We start from the raw sequence: 22,254 nt of genomic DNA, 5'->3' as shown, positions 1-22,254 counted from the left end.
TGCAGCTTCCAGAAATTTCCATCATCCAGAATGTTTATTGAACTGAGTTAGTGTGGCTTTCATAATATTTGGATTGGAGAATTTCCTTTTTGAAGAAATGGGCTCATGAAATATGAGCTTTTTCCTTAACCAGTCTTGTTAAAATATTAATAATTCCCAATTAAACAAGAACATACTTTTGGTTGAAAGGTTTTCAATTTGTTTCTACCAAGTAATTTATATCCATTTAGAGCGATTGGCGTTCACTTATAAAATCTTTGCTTTTTGTACCTTTTTGGGGCTTTTACAAAAGATGATTGGGGTTAACTTACAAATTACTTCTTGACAATAGAAGATTTTCGATCGCCCATGGACTTATCAATAGTGCATCAAATGCTTTGACAGAAATGCCACAGCAGAAACTATCTGATGAAGGATGAAGCAGTGTGTGATGATGGCTATAAGCGTAAGAGGGGCTTAAAGTATGCTGAAGAGTCAGGATGCAAAAGGAGTGCATTGGGTGGGTTGAGTGGAGATAAACTGAGTGAAAAATATCAAGCTAAGTTTGGGTCTCAGGTTCCTGTCCCCTACCAGATGTTGGAACCTGCTCCATTGAATATTGAGATAATTGAGCAAACAATACCGAATTGTTAACGCAGCATAAACAAATACATGGCATAGATTCCACATCTCTTCCAGCTAAATGTTAAGTCCCTTAAATACTATTTTACATACATTAACAGCTGAAGCACAAGCCAACAGAATCATAGTAAATTGCACGAAATACAGTTGCTGCCCACAGCAACTAAACACACAGGCTGGAATTTTCCAGCCGTTTGTGCCAGCAGGATCCTCTGGTCCCACTGCAGTGAACAGAGATTTAGCTGAGCGCCAAACTCTCAGTTCTGGTTTGCAGTGTCGGCAGGGTGTGAATTTCTGCAAAATTATGGCCTTAAATTCTAACACAGATGTTAGCTAAGACAATTGAGAAAGTAAGAGATTTGGCCAAAGCAGATCAACAGATGAATCAAGTCAGTTAACTTGTGACAAAACAACTATTTGGGTGAGAATGGTACCTCTGATTGAAGAGATAGGACAATGCAAAATTTGCATGCCCACATAATGGCTGAGATTTTGCAGTCATAATCATAGACAAATTGCCAATGATCATTATCTTTACTCTATGAATCTGACAGCAACATTTGAAATCCACACATATGCACTTAGTTTTTTTCAGTTATTTATTAGTGAAACAAGGCTTACATTGACACTGCAATGAAGTTACTGTGAAAATCCCCAAGTCACCACACTCCGGCACCTGTTTGGGTACACAGAGAGTGAATTTAGCATGGCCAATGCACCTAACCAGCATGTCTTTTGGACTGTGGGAGGAAACCAAAGCACCAGAGGAAACCCACCCAGACACAGGAGAATGTGCAGACTCTACACACGACAGTGGCCCAAGCCAGGAATCAAACCCAGGTCCCTGGTGTTGTGACACAGCAGTGCTAACCACTGTGCCACCCTGTGCCGCATTTAAAAACAGAAATCCAGAAGGTGCTGTCAACAATTCTCTGCTCTTCCACAGCTTGTGTTGTTGAAGTCCTCGCAAATACAAACATTAGAAATTACTTAAAATGACATGAACATCTGAATAAATGGTCTGTTTTGAGAAAGACAGATATGGAGAATTTTTTTCCTTGAGGGCCATTAGTATGTAGAATTCCCTCCCCCAGAAAATGATGGAGTTTGTGTCATTGAATATTGTCAAAGCAGTTTAGATAGATCTTTGACAGCCAAGGTGGGTAAGGGGTGGTGGTGGTGGCAGTGGGAGCGGCAGCGGAGTTTGGTGGGGGGGGCAGGAAAACACAACAATGGCGCTGAGGCAACCAGTTCAGCCACAAGAGGGCCGGCTTTTTCACTTAGGTGCTTTATTCAGTTTGTTATGAGTAAAACTTCTGAAGTTCTGCTTTGATTAGTGAACTATTTATGTTTCTATGTCTATAACTGAGTTTTAAAATGGTATACTACGTTCATAATTACTGGGCAACTTCTCCAGCCCTATAAATTATTTTACGCCTGCACGTCATGTCTACATTTTATGCCAATAGGCATACGGCACACTTGCCTTCATCCGTTGGGATATTGAGTTTAGAAGTTGGCAAGTCATGTTGCAGCTTTATAGAACTGTAGTTAGGCCACACTTGGAATATACTGTTTAATTCTGGTCACCACACTACCAGAAGGATGTTAGGCTTTGGAGAGGGTACAGAAAAGATTTACCAGGATGGTGCCTGGTATGGAGGGCATTAGCTATGAGGACAGGTTGGAGAAACTTGGTTTGTTCTCACTGGAGCAACTGAGATTGAGGGGAGGCCTGATAAAAATCTACAAGATTATGAGAGGCATGGACAGAGTGGATAGTCAGAAGTTTTTCCCTAGGGCAGAAGAGTCAATTACTAAGGGGCATAGGTTTAAGATGCGAGGTACAAGGTTTAAAGGACATGTATGAGGCAGAGTTTTTACAGGGAATATTGCAGGTGCCTGAAACTCGTTGCTGGGGGAGGTAGTGGAAGCGGATACAGTAGTGACTTTTAAGGGATGTCTTGACAAGTACATGAATAGGATGGGAATAGAGGGATATGGTTCCTGAAAAGGTAGGGGGTTTTAGTTAAATTGGGCAGCATGGTCAGTGCAGGCTTGGGGGGCCGAAAAGTCTGTTCCTGTGCTGTAATTTTCTTTATTTTTTATGTTACATTTCTTCATTTTGATTAAAAAATGCATAGGTTTTTTGAAATAGTTGTTTGTAAATTTATAACACTTCAGCTTCTACATTAATCCAATAAATATGTCCTAATCTTCATTTCATTCTTTTTAAAATAATCAAAAAACGAAGGATAATCAGTACTTTATACATCGTGATTTGCTTCCTCTGGGAATTCTTCAGTGTGATTGGCTGTTAACTTGCTTGATGACAGCATTGTGACTTGAAATTATATTGCAGTACTTCCCTATCACTGCTACAAAACCCTAAAGCATCGTGGGTATACTTACATCACTGCATCACTGTGTCACTGCATCAAAATCCTTTCCTAACAGCACTATGGCTGTACCTATGTCACAGTTACTGCATCAAAGTCCTTGCGTACCTACACCAGATGGAGTGCAGTGCTTCAAAAAGACAGCTAACCACTACCTTCTCAAAGGAAATTAGAGTTGGACAATGAATGCTGACCTTTCCAGTGAAACTCACATCCCATGAATGTGTGAAATAAATCCTGTTGATGGATGGCTGAGATTTCCCCTAGCTGGCATCAGCATGAAATTAATCTTGGGAAAGGTGTGATGCATGCCATGCTGCATTTTTGTGGGTAGCTTTCTTAGGGATGAGCAACAAGCACGTTACTGTACCATTGCAAAATGCATGCCATTAAAACAATCTCGCATTTATAGAGGGAGAAGGTAGATGCAGAATAACTGTACAGATTTCACTGTGCAGCAGAATAGTTAATCAGTTTTACAACTTAAATGGAACTGACAGTTCCAGTGATCTTCAAAGAAATGGAAAAATTGAGGTGACACGTTGTTTATTAAGAGTTTTGTGACTAAAAACTCTCATTGCTGGAAAACCCTTATTTCATCTACATCAACCATAATGGTTTTACACAAACATCGAACTGATTCATTGTTTGTGGCAGTCATAAGTTTGAGCAATTAGATTTCCAGTATCTCTCAAGATCCAAACTCCAGCCAATTTTTATATCATCTTTGCCTTACTGAGATATAAAGCAACAAAAAATAAATTCCTTCGCCATTTGAGTATCAACACAACAAATCGTCAGGCCAACTAAGCATCGACTCATGCACATTAATTAAATTAATTAGACACAAATCCATAATGAATAAGTTTCAAATCCTAAATAGGCAGAAGTGACTAAAGAATCTTCATGTCCAAAAACATTACTTTTTGTAATCAAGATAATGGATATTATCGCTGGGAAGTTGCACACTTTTTCATTTCAGATATGGAATCTCAGAATCATAGCTAAGATAAATAAATCTCCCCTTACTATGCACTATGGCTTCAGGCAGACAAGCATTTTCCACTTCCCTCATCATTGAGCTCCGTGACTACTGATTGAGATCATCAAACTGCTGCAATTCTTAAAATGAAACAATTTTGTACCGCAGTCTCCTTGCTACTACTAATTTGAACAAAAGTACACATAGCCAAATTTCTTTGCCGCTAACTGACAAGTAAATTTCATTGCATTGAGTGAATGAGGAAAATGAAAAGTATGTCTGGGCTAACTTGTGAACTAGCCATTTTTCATGAATGAACGCACATGGAATGGCATTCACATTGCTGTAGGTGTGGAATAGCATGAGTAGCATCTGGTCTGAGCAGCATCAGACCAGATAAGGACAGTGGATTAGCTTCCTTCAAGTATATTCATGAACAAGATGGGTTTTAATAACAATCAAAATTGTGACCATGAGACAAGCATATAATTCCAAATTTTTCAATTAATGACAAGAGTGATCATGGCTCTTGATTGCTACAGTAAGAAGTCTCACAACACCAGGTTAAAATCCAACAGGTTTATTTGGTAGTAAACGCCACTAGCTTTCAGAACGCTGTAACTTTGTCAGGTAAGTGGCCATTCACCTGACAAAGGAACGGTGTTCCAAAAGCTAGCGGCGTTTACTACCAAATAAACCTGTTGTACTTTAACCTGGTATTGAGAGACTTCTTACTCTTTACCCTAGTCCAACATCTGGATTGCTAGTCAGGGGACATTACCACTACACCACCATTTCCCCCAAAATGCTAAGATCCACTAAATTGATCATAATTCTTTGCAATCAACATGAAAGGCAGCTCAATGGGGTGCATCTTCTATTTCCTCGGGTGGATGTAGACGTTACTAGGGGGCATTACTATAAGGCTCATGGCGGGAGATACATCCACCATGAGGTAGGTTCTTTACTCAGAGTGTGGTCGGAATATGGGGGGAGGGGGAGCAGAAATATATTCCGATGGTACAGAAGGAACGTAGGAGAAGGGATAATCAGCCGTGGTTATCAAAGGAAATAAAGGAGAGTATTAAATTAAAAGCTGATGCGTTCAGAGTGGCTAAAAGTAGTGGGCGATTAGAAGATTGGGAAAGGTTTAAAAATCAACAAAGAATGACTAAGAAGTTGATAAAGAAAGGAAGGATAGACTATGAAGCTAAACTAGCACCAAATATGAAAAAGGGCAGTAAGAGTTTTTACAAATATATAAAGAGGATGAGCCTGGCTAGAGTGAATGCTGGACCCTGAGAGGATGAGAGGGAGGATTTAGTGGTGGGAGATGAGGAAATGGCTGAGGCCTTAAATAAGTTTTTGCCTCGGTCTTCACGGAGGAGGACACGAATAGTTTGCCGGATATTAAAGATAGAAGGATGGTAGGAGTTGAGGGCCTGAATGCGATTACTGTCACTAAAGAGGTAATGCTTGATAGACTAATGGGACTGAAGGTGGACAAGACCCCAGGACTGGATGGAATGCACCCCAGGGTTCTGAAGGAAATGGCAGAGGTGATAGTAGATGCCTTAGTGATTATTTACCAAAATTCACTAGATTCCAGGGAAGTGCTGGAAGATTGGAAAACGGTTAATGTTACGTCGTTGTTTAAAAAAGGTAGCAGACAAAAGGCAGGGAGTTATAGGCTGGTTAGTTTAACGTCTGTAGTTTGAAAAATACTTGAATCCGTCATCAAAGAAGAAATAGCGAGGCACCTAGAAAGGAATGGTTTGTTAGAGCAGACGCAGCACGGATTCATTAAGGGGAAGTCGTGTTTGACAAATTTATTGGAATTCTATGAGGATGTGACTAGTGCGGGAGACAGAGGGGAACCGGTGAATGTGGTGTTTCTGGATTTTCAAAAGGCGATTGATAAGGTGCCTCATAAAAGGTTGCTACGGAAGGTTAGGGTGCACGGAGTTGGGGGAAAGGTGTTAGTGTGGATAGAGGATTGGCTGTCGAATAGGAAGCAGAGAGTTGGTATCAATGGGTGCTATTCTGATTGGTGGTTGGTGACTAGTGGTGTGCTGCAGGGATCGGGGCTGGGGCCTCAGCTATTTACCATTTATATAGATGATCTGGAGGAGGGGGCAGGGTGTAGGGTGACGAAATTTGCTGATGACATGAAGATGAGTGGGAAAGCAAATTGCGCGCAGGGTGTGGAAAATCTGCAGAGGGATCTGGACAGGTTGAGCGAGTGGGCGAGGGCCTGGAGTACAATGTTAGCAAGTGTGAGGTTATCCACTTTGGCAGAAATAATAGTAGGAGGGATTACTATTTAAAGGGTGAAAAGCTGCAGCATGCTACAGTGCAGAGGGACCTGGGGGTCCTAGTGCATGAGTCGCAAAAAAACCAGTCTGCAGGTGCAGCAGGTGATCAAGAAGGCAAATGGAATGCTGGCCTTTATAGCGAGGGGGATAGAATATAAAAGCAGGGAGGTCTTGCTGCGACTGTACAGGGCACTGGTGAGGCCGCAGCTGGAATACTGTGTGCAGTTTTGGTCGCCGCACTTGCGCAAGGATATTTTGGCCTTGGAGGGAGTGCAGAGGAGGTTCACTGGGCTGATACTGGAGATGAGGGGGTTGGGCTATGAAGAGAGACTAAATAGACTGGGTCGGTACTCGTTGGAGTTTAGAAGGATGAGGGGGGATCTTACAGAGACATATAAGATAATGAAGGGGATGGATAGGGTAGAGGGAGAGAGATTCTTCTGGCTCAGAAAGGACAGCAGGACTAGAGAGCACAGCCTCAAAATGGGAGGGGGGGGCGCGAGAGAGAGAGAGAGAGAGAGAGAGGGAGACGGGGGCGCAAGAGAGAGAGAGAGGGAGAGGGGGGCGCGAGAGAGAGAGAGAGGGAGAGGGGGGCGCGAGAGAGAGAGAGAGGGAGAGGGGGGCGCGAGAGAGAGAGGGAGAGGGGGGCGCGAGAGAGAGAGAGAGAGGGAGAGGGGGGCGCGAGAGAGAGAGAGAGGGAGAGGGGGGCGCGAGAGAGAGAGAGAGAGAGAGAGGGAGACGGGGGCGCAAGAGAGAGAGAGAGGGAGAGGGGGGCGCGAGAGAGAGAGAGAGGGAGAGGGGGGCGCGAGAGAGAGAGAGAGGGAGAGGGGGGCGCGAGAGAGAGAGAGAGGGAGAGGGGGGCGCGAGAGAGAGAGAGAGAGGGAGAGGGGGGCGCGAGAGAGAGAGAGAGGGAGAGGGGGGCGCAAGAGAGAGAGGGAGGGAGAGGGGGGCGCGAGAGAGAGAGGGAGGGAGAGGGGGGCGCGAGAGAGAGAGGGAGGGAGAGGGGGGCGCGAGAGAGAGAGGGAGGGAGAGGGGGGCGCGAGAGAGAGAGGGAGGGAGAGGGGGGCGCGAGAGAGAGAGGGAGGGAGAGGGGGGCGCGAGAGAGAGAGGGAGGGAGAGGGGGGCGCGAGAGAGAGAGGGAGGGAGAGGGGGGCGCGAGAGAGAGAGGGAGGGAGAGGGGGGCGCGAGAGAGAGAGGGAGGGAGAGGGGGGCGCGAGAGAGAGAGGGAGGGAGAGGGGGGGCGCGAGAGAGAGAGAGAGGGAGAGGGGGGCACGAGAGAGAGAGAGGGAGAGGGGGGCACGAGAGAGAGAGAGGGAGAGGGGGGCACGAGAGAGAGAGAGAGAGGGAGAGGGGGGCGCGAGAGAGAGAGAGAGAGAGGGAGAGGGGGGCGCGAGAGAGGGAGAGGGGGGCGCGAGAGAGGGAGAGGGGGAGAGGGGGGCGCGAGAGAGAGAGAGAGGGGGCGCGAGAGAGAGAGGGAGAGGGGGGCGCGAGAGAGAGAGAGGGAGAGGGGGGCGCGAGAGAGAGAGAGAGGGAGAGGGGGGGCGCGAGAGAGAGAGGGAGAGGGGGGCGCGAGAGAGAGAGAGAGGGAGAGGGGGGGCGCGAGAGAGAGAGAGAGGGAGAGGGAGGGCGCGAGAGAGAGAGAGAGAGAGAGAGAGGGAGAGGGGGGCGCGAGAGAGAGAGAGAGGGAGAGGGGGCGCGAGAGAGAGAGAGGGAGAGGGGGGCGCGAGAGAGAGAGAGGGAGCGCGAGAGAGAGAGAGGGAGCGCGAGAGAGAGAGAGAGGGAGAGGGGGGCGCGAGAGAGAGAGAGAGAGAGGGAGAGGGGGGGCGCGAGAGAGAGAGAGAGAGGGAGAGGGGGGGCGCGAGAGAGAGAGAGGGAGAGGGGGGCGCGAGAGAGAGAGAGGGAGAGGGGGGCGCGAGAGAGAGAGAGGGAGAGGGGGGCGCGAGAGAGAGAGAGGGAGAGGGGGGCGCGAGAGAGAGGGAGAGGGGGCTGAGAATGGGGGATGGGGGGGAAGAGAGAGTGAGAGAACGCGAGTGAGAGGGAGAAGGAAGGGCCATGGACGTTGTTTACACAGATTTTAGTAAAGCATTTGATAAGGTCTCTCATGGCAGGCTGGTGCTAAAGGTTAAATCACACGGGATCAAGGTTGAAGTAGCTAGATGGCTTCAGGACTGGCTTGGCCATAGAAGACAGAGGATAGCAGTGGAGGGGTCTTTTTCTCATTGGAGGTCTGTGACTAGTGGTGTTCTGCAGGGCTCTGTACTGGGACCTCTGTTTGTGATCTTTATAAATGATTTGGAAAAAGATGTGGCTGGTCTGATTAGTAAGTTTGCGGATGACACAAAGATCGTTGGAGTTGTGGATAGTGATGAACATTGTCAGAGAAAGGCAGGAAAATTAGGCGGAGAAATGACAGGTGGAATTTAATCCAGATAAATGCAAAGTGATGCATTTTGGTGGATCTAATGCAGGGGGGACCTATACAATAAATGACATAACCATCAGGAGTATAGGTACACAGAGAGATCTGGGTGTGCAAATCCATAGATCCTTAAAGGTGGCAGCACAGATGGAAAAGGTGGTGAAGAAGGCATAATGGCATGCTTGCCTTTATTGGATGGGGCATAAAGTGTAAAAGTTGGCATATGTTGTTGCAGTTACATAGAACGTTGGTTAGGCCACATTTGGATTACTGCGTCTAGTTCTGGTCGTCACATAACCAGAAGGATGTAGAGGCTTTAGAGAAAGTGCAGAAAAAGTTTACCAGGATGTTGCCTGGTATGGAGGGTATTAGCTATGAGGTGAGATTGAGTAAACTAGGGTTGTTCTCCCTGGAAAGGCAAAGGTTGAGAGGCTACCTAAGAGAAGTTTATAAAGTTATGAAGGGCATAGATAGGGTAAACAGTTGGAAGCTTTTTCCCAGGTCAGAAGTGACAAACACAAGGGATCACAAGTTCAAGATAAAGGGGGCAAGGTTCAATATAGATATGCGGGGGGCATATTTTACACAGAGGGTGGTGGGGGCCTGGAATACACTACCAAACAAGGTGGTTGAAGCAGACACTAGAATCATTTAAGTCTTATCTAGATAGCCACATGAACAGACTAGGAACAGAGGGAAACAAACGGATGGTCTAGTTAGGAACACATGATTGGTGCAGGCTTGGAGGGCCGAAGGACCTGTTCCTGAGTTGTACTGTTCTCAAAAAGAAATACTTTACATACGAAAAGGATGCACCATCCATCAATAACTATGCAAGTTAAGTTTGGCTTCAAATTGAAAGAAAAGGCATACAACATTCCAAAAGCCTAGAAGATTGAAAAGAATTTAGAAGCAAACAAGGGATTATTAACAAGCTAAGATGGAGAAAAAAAGATGAAGTAGAATACAAGAATAAATTAGCAAAAACTAAAATGATCTTATAACCAGGTGAGGAGTGAATTAGCTCCCCTCCAGTTCACCTCCTTGGTTGGTCATGGCAAAGGTTTGTGTTTCTTTCCTATCAGGATATGCTTTTTCTAGATCAGAGTGTACTTTGCTATTTAAGCTGTGAGCTGGGTGTGCGAGTCCACACATCCTTAAAGGTGGCAGCACAGGTGGAAAAGGTGGTGAAGAAGGCAGTAATGGCATGCTTGCTTTTATTGGATGGGGCATGAAGTATAAAAGTTGGCATATGATGTTGCAGTTATATAGAGGGTCAATCTGACAAGGTCCCACATCGCAGACTGGTTAAAAAAGTAAAAGCCCATGGAATACAGGGTAATGTAACGAATTGGATCCAATACTGCTTAAGTAACAGGAAACAAAGAAATGGTCGATGGCTGCCCTTGCAAATGAAAAACTGTTTCAAGTGGTGCTCCGCAGGGCTTGGTGTTGGGACTCCTGCCGCTTGCTTTATGTATTGATGATTTGGACTTGGAACTTGGGGTATATGTTTGGGAAATCTGCAGACAACTCAAAAATTGGCCATGTAGCAGATAATGTAGAGGATGGCTGGAAGCTCCAAAACTATATAGATGGGTTACTGGAGAGGGCAGAGTTGGCAGGTAGACTTCAACTTCGAAAACTGTGGGGTAATGCATTTTGGTAGAACAACCAGTAAAACAGAATACATAATAAATGGCAATATACTGAGAAGGGTAGATGAAATGAGAGATTTGGTGTCCAAGTGCACAGGTCCCTAAAGGTAGCAGTACAGGTGGATAAGATTGTAAAGGCATATGGAATGCTCTCCTTCATTGACAGAAGTATAGAATACAAATGTAGGGATGTAATGATGGAACTGTGTAAGACATTGATGAGGCCACAACCTCAGTGTGCGCAGTTCTGGTCACCATGTTACAGGGAGGATATAATTACTCCAGAGAGAGAATGCGGACAAGATTCACTAGAATGTTGCCAAGACGGGAGAATTGTAGCCATGAGGAGAGGTTGAGGTTGTTTTTCTTGGAACAGAGAAGGCTGAGGAATGACATGATTGAGGTGTACAAAACTGAGAGAGGTAGAGATAGAGTAGACAGGAGAAACTGGTTTCCCTTAGCAGAGTGTTCAAAAACCTGGAATCATAAATTCAAGCCAAGTGGCAGAAGGATTAGACGGGATATGAAGAAAAACCTATTTATGCAGAGAGTCGTGGGTGTCTGGAATTCATTGTCTGAGCTGGTAGTGTAGGAAAAGACCCAAAACTCTTTAAAAAGATCTGGATCCACACCTTAAGTGTTGTAAGCTGCTGGGCAATGGGCAGAAAGATGGGATTAGAAAGGGCACTTTGGACAAATGACTCTTTTCTGTGCTGTATCAATTCTATGGTTCTATGAACTAAATCAAACAAGGTTTTTGCGAACCATAGATTTAAGGTAACAGGCAGGAGGTTCAGTGAAATTTGAGGAAAAACATTTTCACCTAGAGGGTGGTGGGAATCTGGAACTTGCAGGCTGAAAGGGTGGTGAAGGCAGAGACCCTCATAACATTTATATAGTATTTAGATGTGTGTACAAGGCGAGAGACCAAGTGCTAGAAAACGGGATTAGAATAGTTGGGTGGTTTGTCTTTAACCAGCACAGAGGCGATGAACCGGAGGGCCTTTCTCTGCGCTGTACATCGCTATGACACAAAACCATAGAACAATTGTAAAAACACATTTAGCCCTCATGCAGTCATCCTGACATGAACACACATACACATCAGAAGTCAGCAGAGTTAGCATGAACACTAAAAGATTAAAGAAAACTCCAAAACACCAATCCCATGGACCTGATGGTCTGAACCCTCAGGCTGCAGAGATTGTGGATGCATTGGTTCGTGTGTGACATTAAAAGATAACAGAAAACGTGGCCAATTGTCCTTTGATTGTCCTCAAGCTGTTGATTTTGAACACTGCAATCAATTTGTGTTTGATTTCTTGGACGTTGTCAGATGTAGATGACGTTGCAATTATTACAAGATCTTGCTTTGCTGGTCAGTTTCTGGCACTGCTGGCCCCTTGACACACTTATCGTAAAAGAGGGAGGGAGAGAGAGCAACCTGAAACTTATTGTCTCTGCTGAAGACTTTCTTCACAATACCTATGTCACTTGCAATCTACCACCAATGGGTGAGCAGCCTTGCAATACTCTACCCACTGTGTATTTCCAAGCGGTTTTGGGTGTGTCTGCCTGTGGCAGTCAACACCCAGTGCTTCACATTTTTAATATCTCTTCCTTGGGCAGCTGAGTTTTGTTAAGACACTGGATTATAGGAAATAACCCTCTCTTCACACTCCCAAGTGCAATTTGTTTTTCACATTCATCTTAGGTGATGCCTTGCATTTCTAAGCTCCCAGTTCAAATTTCTAGTCAACTGAAAGTTGAAGGATCATATCTTCAAAAACAGAAGAGGCACAGTCTCATGAAAGTGGACAGTGCAAGGAAGTAGTTAAAATAAACATTGATCCCTTAGAAGACGAGGATGGCAATTAGTAATGAGAAAAAAGGAAATAGAGACTTTGAACAAATATTTTATATCTGTCTTCATGGCAACAGATAAAAAAATGCCAAGAATAGTAGAAACTCAAGGGGGACAAAGGAGGAACTTAAATCAATCACGATCACTCAAGGAAAAGTACTTTGAAAACTAATGGAACTAAAGTTTGATGGAATCCCCTGGTCCTGATGGTTTGAATCCTAAGACTGCAGAGAAAACCAATGCATTGGTTATATTCCAAAATTCCTTAGGTTTTGGAAAGATCCAAGCGACTGGAAATGCACAAAATGTAAAAATTCTAATTCAACAAGGAGGGAGAGATAAAGCAGCAAACTAAACACGAGTCAACCTAATACCTGTGATCATGAAAATGTTGGAATTCATTATTAAGGAAGTAGCAGCAGGACATATAACAAATCAAAATACATTTAAGTTCCTTTTCAAAATATTACTTTGGAAATCATGTTTGACACATTTATTAGAATTCTGAGGTCGCAATCAGATCAGCCATGACCTTAATAAAATGAAAAGGAGATTCTATGGACTAAATAGCCTACTCCTTCTCCAGTGTTATGGAATGTGTGATCAAAAAGAAAGCAGTTCTGCCTGTTCATAGCTACAAAGCAGTTACTTTAATTCAGTTGCAAGGCACACCAGATTGATTAAATCAGTCATCACCAAGACCACAGAAAGCTGGAAGGCAGCAACCAAATCACAAACAAAAATGTGCAAATTGTCTGTTGAAGAATATAATTTTCTGATTTGAGCTAATAACGGCAGCATAGTTGCACAGTGGTTAGCACTACTGCTTCATAGCTCCAGGGATCTGGGTTCAATTCCCGCCTTGGGTCACTGTCAGTGTGGAGTATGCACAGTCTCCTCGTGTCTGCGTGGGTTTTCTCCGGTTTCCTCCCTCAGTCCAAAGATGTGCAGGTTAGGTTGACTGGCCATTTTAAAATTACCCCTTAGCGTCCTAAGATGCTTAGGTTAGAGGAATTAGCGGGTGAAATATATAGGGGTATGGGGGTAGGGCCTGGTGGGATTGTGGGTGGTGCAGACTTGATGGGCCGAAGGGCCTCTTTCTGTACTGTAGGGTTCTAGGATTCTAATAACCATGCAATACTGCACCCCTTTGGCTGTTTGAAGGTTGTCAAAACAGGTTAAAAAGTTTAAATAATTTTTAACCTTCCAAAAGATGTTAGGTTAATTAGTTTCTGCAGTTGGCAGAATGACAAGTATTGCATATGCAAAGGTGACCAACCAAATAGGTGCATTGGATATACAACTATCACAATTTGTTTGTCTGTAAAGTTGATTAGTACATTTTCCCCTTCACCAAAGATGAAATACCTTTTCTTCAAAATATTTACAAATGTAAAAATTTTAGACTGATGTTGTGATGTTCTGTTGATTTTCAAAGGCGAAGCAAAATTGCTATCAAGGCACAGTACTGCTAATTTACAAAAGTGTTTGCTAAATATTACAGCCAGTGAAGCTGGCAAACCACAAGGTACCAAGACTCACCTAAAATCTAAAATACAGAAGCAAAAATACAGGAAAAGTTAAAAAATAACCTGAAATCAGAGAACCATAAAATCCTACAGTGCAGAAGCAGGCCTTTGGGTCCACTGAGTCTGCAACAACTCTTTGGCAGAGATTTTCACACAGGCCCTATCTCCATAACCCCATGTATTTACCCTCATCCCCACCCCATTGGGCACTTAGGGGCAATTGAGCAAGGCCAATCAACCTAATGTGCACATCTTTGGACTGTGGGAGGAAACCAGAGCACCCGGAGGAAACCCACAAAGACATGGGGAGAATGTCTGAGTGGAATTTGCACAGTCAGCCAAGGCCAGAAACAAACCTGGTTCTCTGGAGCTATGAGGCAGCAATGCTAACCACTGTGCCACCGTTCATCTTTCAATGTTCCGATAATTCATAAAGAACCATTTTAGGCCTTCTGTGGGCTGTGCACTTGCAAGTACTGACGTAATAGAGGGAAACAATACCTTGCATCAGTTAAAAGGAGGACCTACAGAAAAATGCACCAGTGTAGAATTGGGACACCACCATGGTCCCTGGACTACTCCACTCAAATCTATTTCTAGCTTGAAAAATCTATTTATAAGATGCCCTGTTTAATCAATTTTCTCGCCAGTGTCATGCCTGACCCATTATTTCACAACTCTGCGCCTTAGCTATTAATCATTTAAGTGGAACAGTATCAGAAGCTCTTGAAGTAGCAAATACTCAATACTTCGGACACATCGCACCCAGCCTCAAAATGAATAACGATGTCAAGGTTCTCATTGACGACGATGGACAAACAGCTCAATATGAAATTAATTTTCATTATTTTACTTCAATAGTATCTTCAAAAAACCCGAGTACACTTTGTTATCTACAAGTACTCTTTCCCCAAGTCCATACTCATTGCCCTTCAAGTTTTTTCTGGTGCTCATACACCAGAAATTTGAAACTTGTTTGAAACACCTTCCCACAAGATCAGCCAGTCACTAATCAACAATTTCAGTTTGGTCTCCATAATCATTTGGAGCAATGGTGACATGTTGTATATGTAAAGCTTAGGAACAACACCTAAAGTTTAACAAACTTACAAAATATCAGTTCCACTAATTTCAACCCTCATTTACTTTAAGAAACTTGGGTGCAAGTGGTCAACTTGGGATTCTGTTTCTTTTAAGAGCATCTAACCTCGGTATAGCCAGAATATCCTTTGCTATTTGCCTAGTTTAGGTCCTCGTCTGCGGTTCCTGGAAATCGGATATTTCACTTCAGCAAATCTCTCTTATTCCTAGATAAAGACAATATAATTTTCTCGTAATAATTCAAAGTCGTTTTTGCCCAAAGTGTATTCAAATTATCCAGAAATTCGAATTAAGCAAATGGCACACTGGCCCTTATAAATGCAATTTGAATTATCCAGTAATTTGAATTAAGCAACTTCAAATTAACATTTATTTTAAATAACTTTCTATGCATCTGTCCTTAGATTCCAGTTCCTGCAATCAATTTTGTTTGGGATTTATATTTTAACTTCTGTTTATTGCAGCCAATTTTAAAAGTACTCAGTTATCCTTTCAGTTATTTATCTCATCAGTTTTCTCACTTGCTTTTAGTAATCTCAGAGTTCATCAAATACTCCTGCCCCTGAAGCCCTTGCACATTTTGAAAGCCCTTTATAACTCCCACTTCCAGTCATTACATAAAAACAAAATCACTTCAACATCAAAATCCAAAAGATGACCATCAATAACAGAGTTATGTCTTAACAGTCATCGATCGAGCAATATAACTGAAACTTACCTTAAGTTTAAATTCGAGCTGTGGCATTACTGAAAGCAGCAGGTGAGGATCAATAGCAAAAAGCTCCATAATGAGATCAAAAACGTGTTCAGACAAGTCACTGACTGAAGATTTTCCCAGAACTAGGACCTGATTGAAGAACTGATTAAACAAATTTATTAACTATAAGGCGTTGAAACCAGTCAAAGCATATTAGAAGCAAAATAATGTGTCTTACATACATTACATAGAACTTACAGCATTATGTGAAATACATGGGAAATTAAAAACTCAATTGACAAGTTCAAAATCTGATTATTTCAAGAGTAACAGCTGAGAGAAAGGTAACAAAGTTACATCCTTTGAATGGGATCTGTCCCATATCCCAGATACATTTTTGTTCACAAGAAAATATAAATTTAGGTTCCTGAACTAGAAATGCAATTATTTTTCCAACTTGTGAACTATTTGCTCCAATATTTCAAATTAAGCTGATTATCCCAGTTAAAAAACACCACAATGCGTTGTATTTTTATACTCCACTAACACAGGACTTCGGGAACACTTAAAACAAAAATAATGAGTATAACTGAAATTATTTTGTGAACTTGGGAGACAGGTTCATGGGATTTGCTGACAGGTGATTGAAATTCAGCTCAAAATCTGTTCTGAGTTTAAAAAAAAACAGAAAATGCTGGGAAAACGCAGCACGTCTGGCGGCATCAGTGACAAGAGAAACAGTTTACATTTTGAGTCTGTAACTGCTTGCTTATTCTAGATCGTAGATATCAAATTTTCAAGTTTCAAGTCAACCTGTACATTGAAAAAAACCACTTCTAATTCACAACCACATAGCTCAGAGTAACAGCACATTATCTGGAAAATTCTGATCGGTAATGTTCATGCTGCTATTTTCTGAATGCAATGTATCGAAGCTCAAACATCCTACCCCAAACATGTTGAAAGTTGCTAAAATAACTTGTCAAAATAATTGCAAGGTTTCCAAGATATTCTAGTACAAAGGTTGTGCTATCTTAAATGCATGTTTTGTTCCAAGTATTTGGGAATTTGGAGAAATTGTTAAAAATATAAGAAATTTTTAAGCTCATTTTTCAGTTGCAATGACAATAGCATCATAACTTGGAATTGGGGTGATATGGTTTCTGTTATAAACATTTCCATGGTTCAATTATCTGATCTTGAAAAGTCAAGTGCATTTAGAAAGAAATTTATGTACACCAACAGAAAACTTTGATTGAACCAATATTTTATAAATAGAATGTCAGATAAGAACAAGGTTGCTAGTAAATATTTAAGATGAACTATTCTAGTGTGTGGCAACGATGTACTTCTACAAGGTTGGTTTACAGTTTGAAAAGTAGTGAAAGACACCAGAGGATAATGGTAAAGCTTCAAGGAAGGTAACATGAACATATAAAGTTGTGTTTGTGTATAAGATGTCATTCACATGCACTACTGGAGCAGTTCAGTGGTTAAGAATGATCCTTTTCTGTAATCCAGCATATGATTAAAAATACAATATCTCAAACCAATGTAAATCAACAAATGTTTAACAATAATTTTTAAAAATATATTCAGAAATAAAGATTAATTGCCAAAGTTTCTTTAAGAACATTTCCAGAGCTGAAAAGAGTAAAAGAAAAATTACGATAAAGTGACTTAGGAACACCAAACTTGTTTTTAAAAAGCCAGAAGACTGGAGGATTCTGGGAGTTAGCAGTTCTACTGTGGAGCTCCTGTGAAAGAATGCAAATTTCACCTGACTCAATCTAATTTACACATCAATATAAGAATACAAGCAAGGACATACTATTCAATCCCCCCGAGTTTATCCTGTCATTGAACAAGATCATGGCTGACTTAAATTAGCTACACCTACCCATAGTGTCACCATATGCTTGAATCAAACATCTAATTAAAACATTAAAGCCCAAACCTGTAAGGATTTCTGACTTTTATAGTCAATGACTGAACTTGCAGAGCTCAGGTAAAAAAAAATTCTACTCTACTGAGCAAACAAAATTACCCAACTCAATATTAAATAGCCTTATTCTGAAACTGCAACTGCCAGTTCCAGACTCTCAGCAGCCACCCATTCAAACCCCCTAAGAATTCACTGTTCGGATTCTTCAATCTCTTATGCCACATCCCTGCTGCCAGCAAAAATGGAGAATTTGGCACTCAGCCAAAACTCTATCCACGGCAGTGGGACCCAAGAATCCCAGTCGCAGGCACGGTCAGAGAAACGTATCCCATGTTTCAATGAGATCACTTCTTATTCACCGAAATTCTAGGTACCGTAGATTGCAGAGTCTAAGTCAACTTCTGAATCCTCAAAAAATCCATCCCAAATTGGGGGTTGACTGATACGCCAAGTGAGAACCGCCAAAAATGGTGTAAGTGGTTGCGCCTTTTTGAAATGTGTAAAAGATAGAATAAAATTAAATTAAATCAACATGATTTGTTTTATTTGATGAATTCTATAATATCTTTAACTATAATCAAAATGTTTTACAAACCAGCAAATTCATTTTCTTTGACATGGGGCGCAATTGAATTAATTGAGATACCTTGGGTATGGTATCTTCATTCTGGATTAGATTTGGCACTTTGTTTCAAAATCACATCTCACAACAAATCATCTTTCTCTCCATCCACTGAATTGGTTATTCTGTATTTTTTGAAGAACCTGGTAATAGTTTCTGCATTAATAACTATCATGATATGACGACAAAACCTCACAACATTAAGTGGGGCAGCTTGCACGTTTCCATTTTACATGAAGGCTTTTTCTTCAGCAATCATCCATGTATTCCATTCAGTGCCAACAAAGTCCTTGAATGGCTTATTGTGGCACAGACAAGGAAGATTAAATCACAAACGTTAGACCGCTTGGTATAACTAATTTTGGTATCAATTCTTCACAAGCACCTCTTGCTCTCAACAAAGTAGGTGAGATCTCAACATGTCCCACACTAAAGTGCATTCTTTATGTAGGCCACTGGACAACTATCCCATATGTTACTGAACGACAACTTCACTCCATCCTCATCCATCCAACTGCTGTCATGGACATGCACAAAAACCTCTGCAGGGAATTTGATTTTCAGCATGATTTTGTGTTTGAAAATCACTGGAGGCTTTAATTTTGTTTTATCAGACACGCAGACTAGGACCACAGAGTCTTCTTCTGGTACCTGTGGTTTTTACCAGAAGTGCTTTGGAACCTTTTCACTCCACAGTTTGACTTCGAGTAAATTGAAATTCATGAATGTTTCATCTCTGCTGCTGATAATGGGCACTCATATTTTGTCACTGCTTGAAGCAGAATTGCTAAGAACTGGTTGTTTAGGCATCAAGGTCATGATATCATGGGAGTCTCTCAGCAAACTTGGGGTCTTCCATCACAACATGAGATATTTTCATTCCATAACGCAGTTATACCAACTGGCTGCTGCTGTGAAATCTATGGTGGGCTCGGGGTTTCATTTGGCTCATTTAAGTGTACATACGCACATTGTATTTCTGGTGATGACTGAAGTTTAACGTTTATTTGTAGTGTTATAAGATGGCTTACATCAACTGTAATTAAGTTACTGTGAAAACCTCCCAGTCACCATACTCTGGTGCCTATTCAAGTACACTGAAGGAGAATTTAGAATGGCTAATGCACCTAACCAGCACATCTTTCAGACAGTGGGAGGAAACTCGAGCACCCAGAGGAAATCCACGCAGACACAGGGACAATGTGCAGACTCTGCACAGTGACCCAAGCTGGGAGTTGAAGCTGGGTCCCTGGCACTGTGAAGCAGAAGTGCTAACCACTGTGTCACCATGCCATCATTGTGAATATTTGAGGACCCATTCCAATACACACTTTTCAATATCAGGTCAATGGCTGTTCCGTTCTCATCGTGCATTTGATCTAGGGATCTCAAGCACTGATTCCTCCTCTTCCTATTCATGCACCAGTTTTTTGCCAACACAAGTTCTCTCGTTGCAGTTATTTGATGAGTTGGCATGCTACGGTATTCCATTTTGTTTGCCAAAGAGTAATTTCTGTACGTTTTTTGGCATATGAATCTATTCTTAACCCTCACTTTTTCTTGGCAACATGCCTGTATCGCCTGCTTTATCCCATGCGCCTACATACAAGGTGAGTAAAACAAGAATTTCTGAGGTGAAAAATTAAGTCTGACTTCTAATGCAAGAATAGTGTGTCTGGAAAAGGCAAATCAATTTATCCGCCAAATATAGGCCTAAATACCATTTTTGGTGTTAGAAAATAGTCACATTGTACAGCAGGCAGAATTATATGCCAAAATTTAGGCCTAGCCTGCTCAAACTCTTCTCATCGGACAATCTAGTCAACCTTTATCGTAAATTATATCCGTAGGTGCAGAGTCGAAATGGCACACAGTATTCCTGATGTAAGCTCACCAAAGTGCTGTGTAATTACACCAAGAAGATGGGTGGCAGGCAAAAGGCAGGGAATTATAGGCCGGTTAGTTTAACGTCTGTTGTAGGTAAAATGTTAGAATCCGTCATCAAGGAGGAAATAGCGAGGCATCTTGAGGGGAATTGCTTGATAGAGCAGACGCAGCACGGTTTCGTTAAGGGGAAGTCGTGTCTGACAAATTTATTGGAGTTCTATGAGGATGTGTCTAAGGCGGTGGATAGAGGAGAGCCGGTGGATGTGGTCTTTCTTGATTTTCAGAAGGCGTTTGACAAGGTGCCTCACAAGAGGTTATTGCAGAAGGTCAGGGGGCATGGAGTTGGGGGTAGGGTGTTAGCGTGGATAGAGGATTGGTTGTCAAATAGGAGGCAGAGAGTGGGGGTTAATGGGTGCTATTCGGATTGGCGGTTGGTGACTAGTGGAGTGCCCCAGGGGTCGGTGCTGGGGCCTCAGCTTTTTACCATTTATACAGATGATCTGGAGGAGGGAACCGAGTGTATGGTGTCGAAATTTGCTGATGACACCAAGATTGGTGGAATGGCAAATTGCGCGGAGGGTGTGGAGAGTCTGCAGAAGGATCTAGATAGGCTGGGCGAATGGGCCAGGAACTGGCAAATGGAATTTAATGTTGGCAAGTGCGAGGTGGTTCACTTTGGTAGGAATAATGGTAGGAAGGGCTATTACTTACGTGGTGAAAAACTGCAGCAGGCGACGGTGCAGAGGGACCTCGGGGTCCTTGTGCATGAGTCGCAAAAACCCAGCCTGCAGGTGCAGCAGGTGATCAGGAAGGCGAATGGGATGCTGGCCTTCATAGCGAGGGGGATTGAATATAAAAGTAGGGAGGTCTTGCTGCAGCTGTATAGGGCATTGGTGAGGCTGCAGCTGGAGTACTGTGTGCAGTTTTGGTCGCCGCACTTACGCAAGGATATTTTGGCCTTGGAGGGAGTGCAGAGGAGGTTTACTAGGCTGATAATGGAGTTGAGGGGGTTGAGCTATGAGGAGAGGCTGAATAAACTAGGCTTGTACTCGTTAGAGTTTAGAAGAATGAGGAGAGATCTCATTGAGACGTATAAGATGATGAATGGGATGGATAGGATAGAGGTGGAAAGACTCTTCCCGCTCAGAAAGGAGAGTAGGACTACGGGGCACAGACTCAAGATAAGGGGGGGGGGGGGGGGGGGTGGTTTTAGAACGGAGTTGAGGAGGAACTTCTTCACTCAAAGGATGGTGAATCTCTGGAATTCTCTGCCCGTTGAAGTGGTGGAGGCTGCCTCGCTAAATATTTTTAAGACGCGGGTTGATGGATTTTTGATAAGCGAGGGGATTAAGGGTTATGGGGAGAGGGCGGGAATGTGGAACTGAGCCATGACAGATCAGTCATGATCGTATTGAATGGCGGGGCAGGCTCGAAGGGCTAGATGGCCTACTCCTGCTCCTATTTCTTATGTTCTTATTTCAAGTCCTTTGCAATAAAAGCTAACATACAATATACTTTCCTAATTGCTTTCTGTATTTGCATATTAACTTTGTGATTCATCTACAAGGAGATCCAGTCCTGCTGAATTGTATCACTTCCCAGTATTGTACCACTTAAAACATATTCTGCTTTTTGATTTTTCCCATGGTTAATATTTAGCATTTCCCCATTCAACCTGCCATGTTTTTGCCTGCTGACTCAATCTACCCTAATCCTTTTGCAGCATTCTGCAAACTCTTCACAGCCTACTTTACCCAACCAGCTTTGTATTTGCAACTAGCTTGGATTATTATGCTTTGATTACTACACTTAGATATCTAAGTCACTGATATAGAACCTAAACAGTTACAGCCAAAGCATGATGATTGTAGGTAATCTCAACTTTTCCAACCCAAAAGTGGCCCATTTATTCTGGATTTGTTTTCTGTTCATTAACTAATCTTAAATCTATGAAAATATATTGCGCCTAATCTCTTGAGCCCAAATTTTGTGTTGTTATAATACAATAAGGTTGCAATGAAAAAGGGTGAAAAAAAGTTCACTTACATAGTATGGTCAAAAATGTAATGAAGCACTGAGCATAGTTCTACAGTAAAAGAGAGGCAGAAAGAAATTCAGAAATCTTTAGACGGGCTGTCCATCAGTTTTTATTGCATCGATGTGGTGAGAGAAAACCCTTCCCACCACAAAGAATCCCTATAGTGCAGCAGGAGGC

General features: G+C 42.6%; 1 protein-coding gene across 4 annotated transcripts in view; it reads right to left on the bottom strand.

The window, feature by feature from the left end:
* The window catches only part of pds5a (PDS5 cohesin associated factor A), a 219,673-nt gene that overhangs the window by 132,120 nt on the left and 65,299 nt on the right, over positions 1-22,254 (bottom strand). For all 4 annotated transcript variants that reach the window (XM_080188570.1, XM_080188561.1, XM_080188579.1 and 1 more), the window contains exon 8: positions 15,607-15,747. In XM_080188570.1, coding sequence (XP_080044696.1) covers positions 15,607-15,747 — 141 coding nt within the window. The remainder of the gene's footprint in view (positions 1-15,606; positions 15,748-22,254) is intronic.

The sequence above is a fragment of the Carcharhinus amblyrhynchos genome, chromosome 1, assembly GCF_965287045.1.
Source record: "Carcharhinus amblyrhynchos chromosome 1, sCarAmb.v2.hapA, whole genome shotgun sequence".
Classification (NCBI taxonomy): domain Eukaryota; kingdom Metazoa; phylum Chordata; class Chondrichthyes; order Carcharhiniformes; family Carcharhinidae; genus Carcharhinus; species Carcharhinus amblyrhynchos.
Note: the sequence above shows the minus strand (reverse complement) of the source record. Positions and strands in the feature narration are given on the sequence as shown.